The sequence below is a fragment of the Scylla paramamosain genome, chromosome 22, assembly GCF_035594125.1.
Source record: "Scylla paramamosain isolate STU-SP2022 chromosome 22, ASM3559412v1, whole genome shotgun sequence".
Classification (NCBI taxonomy): Eukaryota; Metazoa; Arthropoda; class Malacostraca; order Decapoda; family Portunidae; genus Scylla; species Scylla paramamosain.
The window spans coordinates 13524930-13536466 of NC_087172.1; the positions used below are offsets into that span (position 1 = coordinate 13524930).

The 11537-nt window shown below is 35.3% G+C and overlaps 1 protein-coding gene across 4 annotated transcripts in view; it reads left to right on the forward strand.

Moving 5' to 3' along the window:
• LOC135111595 (tudor domain-containing protein 7B-like) overlaps window positions 1–11537 on the forward strand; it is a 23743-nt gene extending 12206 nt beyond the window's left edge. For 3 of the 4 annotated variants that reach the window (XM_064025064.1, XM_064025065.1, XM_064025066.1), the window contains exons 12-23: window positions 225–328; window positions 2444–2671; window positions 3906–4020; window positions 4701–4825; window positions 5667–5771; window positions 6283–6396; window positions 7777–7895; window positions 8095–8174; window positions 8351–8493; window positions 8620–8768; window positions 9422–9570; window positions 10649–11537. In XM_064025064.1, the coding sequence (XP_063881134.1) occupies window positions 225–328; window positions 2444–2671; window positions 3906–4020; window positions 4701–4825; window positions 5667–5771; window positions 6283–6396; window positions 7777–7895; window positions 8095–8174; window positions 8351–8493; window positions 8620–8768; window positions 9422–9570; window positions 10649–10872 (1655 nt within the window). In that variant the 3' untranslated portion in view covers window positions 10873–11537. Of the gene's footprint in view, window positions 1–224; window positions 329–2443; window positions 2672–3905; window positions 4021–4700; window positions 4826–5666; window positions 5772–6282; window positions 6397–7776; window positions 7896–8094; window positions 8175–8350; window positions 8494–8619; window positions 8769–9421; window positions 9571–10648 lie in introns of those variants that run through there. The other variant, XR_010273807.1, reaches the window with a different exon arrangement.

Sequence of the window (11537 nt, forward strand, 5' to 3'; positions counted from 1 at the left end):
GAAAAGCTGTTGATGAAATTCAGAACTTTTGCCCTTTGTTCACATTTCTTCAGTAACAATTGATTAATGGCTACATTGTAGACCATTGTTACCTTAACAGACTGTGCCAAATTCTGATAAAGGATGTACCTTGGTATTATATTTAACACTTAAAATTACATGTGACATGGCAATATCAGGCCACTTGTTAACCCAATATTTAAGGTAGATTTTATCTAATTCAGGTGAAAATGCTCATGTGAAATTTGTGGATGAAGGTGATTCAGCCATCATTCCTCTGTGTGACATTTATGATCTTCATGAAAAATTCTTCTCTCTTCCACCACAGGTATGAGCTTTTCATCCTTGCTGTGATATAGGGAAAGTAATTAAAAATGTTAATGTTGCAGCTTTAGAGAGTATCATACAATATGATAACCGTATATTTCAGTGCATAAGACAACACTTGAATCATCTTAAAAAAAAAAAAAAGTTTTGGGGGGTCATCTTATATGCCAGATACAAAAACAATGACTTTAAATTTTACACAAAATACCATTGTAAAGAAACAATCTCATTTTATGACTTTTGCTGAAGTTAGGCAAAGGAAAATAGGAATCCATTTTTAGAAAATGTGCTGAAACATATTCCATGTATTAACAAAATTCAGTGTAGTACTGCTAAAAACCTCTGCTGGCATTGTATATGAATGATAAAGCAGGAGACTATGTGAACATTCCCCAGTTTTTTTTCTTAAAGCTGAAGGAGGAGCTATATAAAGGTCTTCAAGGCATGGAACCCCAAGCTAAGCGGTAAAGGAAAGCAAACTGGAAGCAAGATAAATATCTTTAGCTTGCAATATTGTATAGGGACAAAGTCCATATACTGAGAAAAAACTTACAGAATGTCAATGTATTTAATCAAAAGAAACTTGATATACATATAGGAGAAGTTTACAGACGACAGCCTAACGCATGCAGGCAGTGCAAGGCAATGGATTGTTTATGTTTAAGAAAACTGACTGACTACCACATATGATTTTATAGCATCTTCGTCCATCCATCATTTTTCATGAAAATGTACAAAGATAACTGGTGGGGATTTTATTTTAGGTTTAGTTCTCCACTTGAAGGTGATGGTACCCTATTACTGGTAATGCATTCAAGGTATTTTATTCATTGTACTAATATATTACTGTCTCAGTTGTCTGGTGCACACTGACCCAAACTTCACCACAGGTTTGGTAGTTTGGGTGTCATCTTATCCCACCAATATCAGTTAAAACCATTCAATTTTTACTGAAATTTGGGGATCATCTTATCTGAAAGTTGTCTTATCTGCCAAAATATACAGTAGTTAATAAAGGTAAAAATGTAAATTTGCAGAAAATTCAATATAACATTATCCATCAGCAGCAGTGGTGTTATGTTGTCACTATAAGTTTAATTGCATGTTTCACAAGACATGCCATACACCAAGTTGCTCACAGTATACAGCCACACCAAGTCTTTTACAGTGCCCACACTCCACACAAACAGCAACACTCCTCTCCTGAAAGATGACAAAGACACTCTGGCTCATATGTGAACCTTTGGTTCTTTGGTGCTGTTGTTGTACAGGCACTGTGCAGCTGCCCACCATCTGTATCTGACATAGGAATATCACATCTGCAGCTGACACTGCACAGTCACAGTAAGACAGTAAGATCACCAATCTGTGTCTGACATGGCAAAGTCACATTTATGTGTGATGCTGCAGAGTTGCAATAAGATGACACATCTGACATGGCAAAGTCTTGTATGTCTGACATGGAAGAGTTGTGATATATTTCCTTTCTTTCTCTTCTTTCTTATTCCTCCTTTTCTCCAATTCCTTTTTCTCCTCTTCTTTCTCTTCCCATTCCTTTTTCTCCTCTTCCATATTTGTTCACTTGAAGTCATTCACTTAGGTCTTCACAATTAGTATTCACAAAAGAGCATTGCCTAGTACAGATGTATTCTGGAAATATTTTAATTTTGGGGTGACCTGTCTCAGCCATGTCAGAACCATAATAGTTTTCTACCACTACTTCCATTACAATTCACACAAATCTCATCTAATGCAGGTTGTTAGCACAAACGAATCCCCGCATTAACAGCAGCATGACTAATAAAATTATTGTATTGTTTATTGAGTTTCCTGTCAGGAATCAATCCACACCTTCCACCTTATAAGATGGCAAGCAGTACTTATTTTGCCATTCAGTCATAAAATGAATGTTTTGGTTATATTTACAATACATATACAGATAAAATAGGAACATTCAGGTTTTTATTGCAGAACTACTTCCCATGTGTTTCTCCCTCAGTCATATCCCTGCCTTTTCTAATTGTTGTGTCAGAATAGAAGTGTTTCTTTGTGTCCTTTTTATTGAGTAATTTCCCAGGAATGAAGATGTTATTGATGATTCACTCTCCTCATACAGGACCTGCATTGTTGTCTGGCTGGGTTTGAGGATGCTCCTCGAGAGGCCACACTTCAGGCCCTCTTGGAGTGCATACCCATGAGCCAGGCACTGGTAGCCCGGGTCCAGCGTCGCCAGGAGCCCTATGCTCTTGTTTTTTTTGACACATCTACCAGTGAGGACATCAACCTAAATGACAAGGTGTTTGAATCTCTTGTCCTTCACATCACTGAGCCTTCTTTGCTGCCTGTAAGTAAAATTCTGAGCATAGGCAAAATCAGATTACTGTAATTTCTTGTACTTTCACACAATGCAGCTTCCCTCTTAGAGATCTTGAAAAATACTGACAGCTGAGACATTCCTTGAAGCGGTTCAAGTCGGTCACAGTAGCAGCTGGATGCACTGGCACTTTCAGATGTATGCATATACCAACTTCCAGCATACAGTGACAAATGCAGCATACAGGCCAGCAGTGAATTAGACAAGCATGATGCACCTCATCAGCAAGGTTGTATCACCTTATTTATAAGTCATTGTATTAGTATGGAAGCAACCATGCTTGTGTCAATCTAACTAAAAAATAAACAACTCCATATGCTGTTTGATTAATCAGCAGTTAGTTACATAAAGCTGAACTCAACAATAATTCTTCTGTGATCCTCATCCACTGACTCGCCACCAGAGGCCAATCAATGCTTTACAGAATGTTATATCAGTCACTCGTATCAAGAATTTAAAGCACATTCTGTCTGAAAACATTTTAACAGTTCCTGAAAATTAAAGAAAGGTTCTACACTAATACTGCATGCATTTGTTGCAACAATCACTGCATGAACTTATGATGTAGTCACTTTTCTTCAGGATCACACACACACACACACACACACACACACACACACACACACACACACACACACACACACACACACACACACACACACACATTTAATACTAATTTATAAATTATGGAATAGAGTGGAAGAAATAGATAATGAGAAACTGCTGCTAAGAGAATTAGGAAATACCACTTACACATGAGGACACAGCAAAAAACTACTAAAAGGAAGATGTTTGAGTAATATAAAGAAATAGTTTTCCACAGAGAAATATAGAAGTTTGGAAAAAGCTAAGTGAAGATATATTATTGGCAATGAGTGTGCATAACTTTGAGGAAAAACTGGACAAGTATAGATATGGAGACGAGACCACATGAGCATAGATCAGGTCCTGTAAATTATAGTTAGGTAAATGCAAACACACGCACAAATCAAGAGTATTTGCTGTATTGTTATTAGTGTACTAAAGGAGGATATGTAAATGGAAAACAGTAGACCAGCATCAATATACGGTGCCCTGTATTTAGTACCTCCCTCTAATTATTTGCAACCACAGCAGTTCACTATCTACCTACAAATTTCAAATATTAATTTGTCAATACAAAACCATTATTGGTTGATGTGACATTCTTAATATTTATTTCCAGGATGGATGTGTAGCAGAAGTGTACCTGACATATGCTTCATACAGTGGTATAATTTACTTTCAAGTGGATTCAGACACATTAATATCCTTGAATGACCTTCTAAAGATAGCCAGGAGTAAGTTTTATTTAGTAATCAGTTTTAGTGTTAATACTACATAAGTCTAGAAACTGTCATGGAAGTTACCTGTTAAGGATGTGATTCACAAGCAAGTGATGACTTTTGTATTTTGTGTTCTATTTCATCTCTCCTTCCCTTGCTGCTGTTACTACCAGAAGAAATGTACATATCCTAAGAACTGGGTTTTAATAAAACCAAATAAAACTAAAAAAAAGTAATAATAAAAAAATAAAATCATTGAAAGATCAGTAAAAACAGTGCTTTATATAGTGGTCACACTAGTTTCTCACCTCGACACCCCACAGGATGTATTGATGGAGTGCACCCTGTGAAAGTGGCAGTGGGCTAGTCTACCCTTCCTTGAAACACTAGGCCTATTGCCACCCTCTTCCCATAGCTCCACCCATTCATACAGTATCATTGATTGTAGTACTGTCACAGTCAATATTTTTTATTCATATTGCCTATTTATTTATTATTTATTTATTATTCATTTATTTATCTATTTATTTATTTATTTTTATTCTGTATTATTATTATTATTTATTTATTTTATTTTATTTTTTCAAGATTTGCTCAGTTGTTTCCCATTATTGCATAACTGATACCTATATCCTTGCTGTACATACTTCTCACAATTTTTTATAAAAGCTTACTGCTGGCATTTGTACCTGCAGGAAAGATCAAAGAAATACCTTTAGACGCCAATGTAGATCTTACCAAGCTGTACTTAACTTACTTCAATGGTGATGGAGAGTGGTACCGTGCTAAACCAAAGAGTCCTGTGGATGTGGATGGAAAGGTAGGCAAGAAGAAAATGTAATGTGCTGCAACAGTTAGAACTTAAAGGCTTAGTTACCAGTTTTTGTTAGGTTTTAAATCACTTGAATATTCAAGAGTCATCTTTTTAAATGAAATACACATTAATTTATTGTACGATTGCCCTTTTACTTGTATTTTTCCTTTTTCATAATTGGAAGCTAGTTTTATGACTATTCATAAGGGAAATATTTGGATATCTTTCTTCAGTTAGCATTTTAAGTTTTTGGTTAGTTGCTCATGACATTGTAAGCTTCCCTCTCAGATTTTATGACAGTGGTTGGATACTGTAAGGTAGTGTCTGGATGTGATATTTATAGATAAGGTTTAAAACAAAAAATAAGCAGATAAGGGAGGCATGAGAAAATGGTAAGGCTTCTGTTGCTTGGGGTGTTACCATTAACTCTTACCTTAGTTTGCTTCTCAGAGTGTAGCATAGACTGTTTCTGGTCTCTTGCAGCAAGCACAGTCTTACAGATACACATACATAGGGAAAGAATTGCAAGCTATGTGCTTTGTCAGGAAGCAAGGCCACACCACCTTGGCTTAAGAGGACAAACCACACAGCTTTTCTCTACGAGTATCTTGCCTGGCATTGAAATGCAGGACTTCTGGTTGTGGGCTGAGCATGTTAGCTCATAAACCCTGACCAGTGGATACAGATTTTCATCTAGAAAGTCATGAAGTTCATTGGAAGAAATAAAAGAACAGACACTATTTTCCTATTTGGAAGGAAATGACTTAATTAATCTTTGTCTCTAGTTTCTGTATATCAATGGAATGCCTGAAAGTTAAATTAAGTGTTGAAATTATTTAACCAATAGGTCCTGATGGAGTTTGTGGATTTTGGAAATGTGGAGAAAGTATGTATCAGCAACATAAGAAACTTGGAGGCTGTGTCCCCTCTCCTAGCAAAACTTCCTCACCAGGTAACTTTTTAGTTTAGCAAAAGGAGAAATACAGGATTGAGTTTGCTGGATGTGTGTGCAAAGAATTCTTGATTGCATACAGTTCTCTAAGAGTCATTCAAGCTATTGAATAATAGAAGACAAAGGTATGGTTTGTAATAGTTATCTTAAATGCTTGTTGTATTTTAGTAATGTCATTTAAGCTAATTATATTTGCTTGCACAAGAATTTTTCTAACAGGCTTGCTTATACTGGATAATAATGAATTCATGTAATTTTATCTTTTAACTGTTAGACTGTAAAGGCTTCATTGACTTCTTGTAACTCTTGATAGGTAAATTGAGTGCCACTTTGCATCTTATCATCCCAGGCTTTTATCTGGTGATTTTTATAGTTAAGGATCTCCTTGCTCTTTTTTTTTTTTTTTTTTTTTTTTTTTTTTTTTTTTTTTTTTTTTTTTTTTTTTTCTATTTGAGTGTTTTTAAAATAACACTGATAATAATTAGTATTGCAAATCATGTTTCTTGTGCAGGCATTGCCATGCCATCTGTACAAAGTTCCCAGCAATCCTGATTTGAAGTGGACAGTGAAAGCCTGCCAACGCCTGGTGGAGCTGACATCACAGGATACTCCTTTGCTGCTTAAGGTGAGCACAAAAAGAAACATTAATTCACTCTACATCATGCTGAAAATGTACTGTTGGAGACCAGAATTCTTACACACTTCCGATTTGCCTCAAGCAGATATTGTCTGGTAACACTGACTTCTGCCCAGATGTACGATATCCTCTGTTTCCTCACTTAATTTTCCCTTAAGTAAAAGGAGAGAGAGAGAGAGAGAGAGAGAGAGAGAGAGAGAGAGAGAGAGAGAGAGAGAGAGAGAATGTTAAACATAAAAAAAAGTGCAGTATATAAAGATTGTTGAATGGAAAGAATCATCTCAATATTCACAGAATATTGCTCCAAGTTAAGTAAATAGCTACAAGAATGTCAAGGGAAAGTGAAGGAACAGAGGATATAGTACATCTGGATAGGAGTCAGTGTTACCAGATGAAATTTGGTTGAGGCAAATTAGAGGTGTGTAAGACATCTGGAAACTACACTATGTCATTCAGTTTTTCTGTCTCTATAAAGAGAAAAGAATCTGGTTATAAGTGAATGATTTGGTGAAGCAAAAGTTAACAAAAAACAGTGAAGACAAATATTCATATGTGTTTATGTAAATATGTTAGCTTTAGGAGACTATGTAGAAGGTGAAAAGATATATCATAATGAATTACTTGATAGGATAAGTAAGATTTAAAAAATATGCTTTGGAAGAGGAATATGAGGAATAAATGATAATTACAAGATAAAATATGGAATAGGAAGAAGAACATTTTTTTGAGAAAACTGAAAAAGCAGAAGAAAAGTTCAGTAAATGCAGTGATTAAGATAATTAATGGAACAGAAGACTGAGTAAGTTGTTAAAAAGGCATGAGAATTTTTAATGTAAAAAGGAAAGTGCTAGCTGCCAAAGAATAAGAAATTTGTAAAGGAAATGTTTGTGCAGCAAAGGAAGAAAATTCAAACCAGGAATTGCAGTGGCTTACGCTGTGAATGTTCAAAGAGATTTTGCCGAGGGATGTTTTTGCTACTTTGTGAGAATGTAATTTTGTGGTTAACAGTTTCTGGACAGCCTATGTAGATCCAAAACATTTAGAATAAAGTTGATGTAATAGACAGCTATAACTCAACTGTTTGAAGAGAGGTATACTCCTTACAAGAGTAGAAAGAGAGAAGGTTAGTGACACAGAATATGCACATTCATGGAAACTGAAATGTGGAGTGAAGACCAGAAACATTCATTGCAGGAAAGGAAGATCAGCTGACTTCTATTACATAAGAATGGATAGATTTGGAGATGATTGTTCTGTTGCTACTATTAAATCCAACAAAAAGCCAACTGTACAAAGCATCTTTCTTCCAGTTTACTTAAATTGAGAAATAGCAAACATTCTCTCTCTCCCTCTCTCTCCTTCCCTGAGGTGGTATCACAATGGACAGAGAGGCAGCTGCCCATGGTGCAACTATTCAAGAGATTACTACCTCAGAATGAATTGGTCTCCATCAATGACACCCTTGGAATCAATACCAACCTCTTCAGGTAGTGAGATTTACACTCATTGAGCATGTTGAGTGTCAGTGTAGAACATGTGGCTAGTAAAGGTGACCATGTTATAAATCTCTCTCTCTCTCTCTCTCTCTCTCTCTCTCTCTCTCTCTCTCTCTCTCTCTCTCTCTCTCTCTCTCTCTCTCTCTCTCTCTCTCTCTCTCTCTCTCTTATTTATATTTTATCTTTGCAGTAAAGAAGAAGACAAAAACAACAGCACTGACAAAGACATGTTTCTCTGTCATGCGAGGTCGCTATCTTCTTGTGTCTCAGGTGAGCTTACTTGAACTTTGGCCCATGATCTTTAATTACACTTCAAAAGATTAAACCAACTCTTAAGCTCTTCAAGAAATCATTTTATATTTAACTTTTTACTTTTTTACTTTTATATTAAATCTTTGTAAAAATACACATTTAAAAAACAAAGTGCTGTCTTCTTTCCTTGACAGGTCCAAGTCTGCCTGTACAGCCTCCCACTGCTGGGTTAGACTCTTTCTTACCCTGTTCCTCCATGTCCCCTAGTGACATTCCTGATGTTGGCTCCTATTTTGATGTCATTGTGACTTTTGCTGCCAGTCCACACCTGTTTGCTGTAAGGCAATTTTTCACTTTTCATAATGTAGTAAAGCATGTTGATAACTGAAAATTAATTTGAAATATATTGGACACCTTTGAAATCTATTTCTGGTCTTAAAATCGAATATCTAAAATTATTCAGGTCCAACCATGGAACATGACTAAGGAATATGGTGAGCTATCTGACAGCATGCAAAAGCACTATAACAACCTTGTCAATCTTCAGCAAGTTATGGAGATAAAGGGTGGCCAATATTGTGCCTTGAAACACAAAGATGATGTCTGGTACAGGTGAGGCTCATCTGATGTTCAGCATTTTATTATTGGGAGTAACTTTTTATTTATTCACTATTTATGTAATTAGGTAATTTAATTTATTTTATTCCTTTTCTTTGCATATCAAGGTACTTGCCAGATGTATTCCACCAACCATGCATGTTTGGTATTCCTTTTACAGAATTATCTGTGCTGATATATTGTGACATAGAACATCAAGGTGATTGTCTGCCATAGGTAGGAAAATGGGTAAACTAAGATGCAAGAGTAGTATATAATTTGTCTTGGCTCAGGATTGTTGAGCATGTTAAGTTTTCTGTGTTTACTTTTGGATTAGGATTTTTTTGTGTGTTATGGTGAAGCCGAGAGTGAAATCAAGAGACTGCCACTAGCCCATATTTACAGATGTGAGTGCATGCCTAGGAGATATGTGGTTTGGTGTGCATTGCTCACCATGTATTCGTATAACAGTGGTGTCATTGAGGAATGATCGTGGTTACATTTTGGAGTGGTTGAATAACTATAATGGTATCTACTCACTGTTATAGCATCACTAAAAGATGGAATTAGTACAGTACCTCACAGTCTCTTTCAGCTTTCTGTTGTAAAAAGAAAGAAAAGTTATGAAAGGATGAATTAGAGAAACTTTTATCACTTCATCTTTTCAGGGCCAAGGTAGAAATGACTCAGAAGGAAACAGTTGCTGGAGTATTTGTTGACTTTGGGGACCGATTTGTTTCAAGTCTCCAGAATGTACAACCTCTCTTGCCATCCTTCTGTATTCTTCCCTGTCTTGCAATCAAGGCAAAACTTTATGGTAAGTAGTGAACTTGACTTAATATTTACCATATTGTAATTGTGTTTATACCATTATACCAAAGTTTTGTCGTGGACTCAAAATAGGTTCTTGGAAAAAAAAGTGCTTGCTGCTGAAAGTATCATAAAGGAAATGTATAATGGGGAAATAAGAATTTTGGGCCATACTTCTAATCTGAAGACAGATGAAAAGAAGATTAATTATTTACTAAGTTATTTTCTGTTATCCATACATCTCTGTCAGTCCACTTAGTGGTGCATTACAGGTACACTACCAACTGACAGGTTCCCTTAGTTCCAAAGCTTTGCTGGATTAACTGTTTTAAGACCAGCTGTCAGATAATAATGATGCACCAGTAGACCTCAAGGCCAGCATAGCTGGGTGCGATAATGAAAATATTTATCACAATAACCAATAAATCGATAACAATAACCTTATTGCTGATAACTGATAATCAATAACTGGTGATAAATTTATCAGCCAGTAACCGATGAATAGATAAATCCAAGATTTCAGTACTAGCGATAACGATATTGATATTTTAAATTTAAAAAATCGATAAATCCAAATCTTTAATTTTATCTTTATCTTAGGAAAACTTGAAAAATCTTAGAAAAAAATTCAAATTGATTGTTTATCCTAGCTCTTTGCTAATGAAAAGTACTGTTTTAAATAAAATGACTACATTTGATTTTGAAAGTTTAAACTTTCAACATGCTCATCTTCCAAAATCTAAAATTATTGATTATTGCTAGTTTGGAACCAAAAGTATTGGCGATACTGATGAATCAAGAATGCTGGAAACACTGTTGCCTTATTTAAATTAATTTGATAACTCTTAAATTTAAAACATTGTGTGCAATCTACTCTTAATAAGCAAGCAAGCTGGCCCTTTCTTCCTTTGTTTTATCTCTGTCCTGCAGTTACTGTATCTCCCTCATCATTTCCAAAAGTCACTGACATTAACTACTGGAATCCATTATTAAGATGGTCTACAGTTGGGGTAGGGTTGAGGTAGGTAGGTGTACTGATAACTTGTCATGCTTTTATTCTTCATTTATATGACTATTTTTTGCAGGTATTGAACCAGCAAACAGATCATGGAGCCCTGAAGATGCTTTACACTTCCGCACATTGACAGGAAACAAATACCTCAGTTCTGTGGTGTATGATAAGAAAGTAGATAAGAACAACTTGTTAGTGCTCTCATTATTGCTGATTGACACATCTGACAAAGCAGTTGACTTGTATATCAATCAGCTTCTTGTAGAGGAAAATCGGGCTGTCTACACATGGGCTTAAGGCTTCTGAAAGCACTTTGTTTATATCATGCTAACCTTTTTCTTTAAGCTTAATAATTAGAAGTTTATATGTTGAGTTTGGCTGTCCATTTTTTAAGGACATGAAATATCTTGAATGTTGATGTTAAATAGAGGAAGGTAATCTTTATCAGTTAATAAGTTAAAGATTACAGTTATTTTCAGTAAAAAGCAACATAAATCCATTGCAGCTATGAGTGATTTTTTTTTTTTTTTTGGGGGGGGGTGTTGATGATGCTTCTCATCAGTAAGAAATGCTTGAATTATGTACTTTCAGCTCTCTCTCTCTCTCTCTCTCTCTCTCTCTAAGAGAGCAATAATTCTATCTACTTTTACTTAAAGTATATTAACTTCCTACACTGCTTAGGTCAGAGAACAGATGTTTTATGAGACTGCAACATAGTGAAGTGGATTTTACATCTATGGTACTATGAAATCTTATAGAAATGTAATTATCTTATAGTGGATGAGATGGCAATATCTTTCTAATACTTAGGTGTCTATGCAGCATGGTATTAAGAATTTACCTCCTCTGAGTAACACTAAGTTTTGGAAATGTCAGAAAATTGTGAGTAATTAAATGGGTTTAGTTCTTTTCTTTGTAAGTTTGATATGTAATGAAAATAAAGATTTCATTATTATATGATA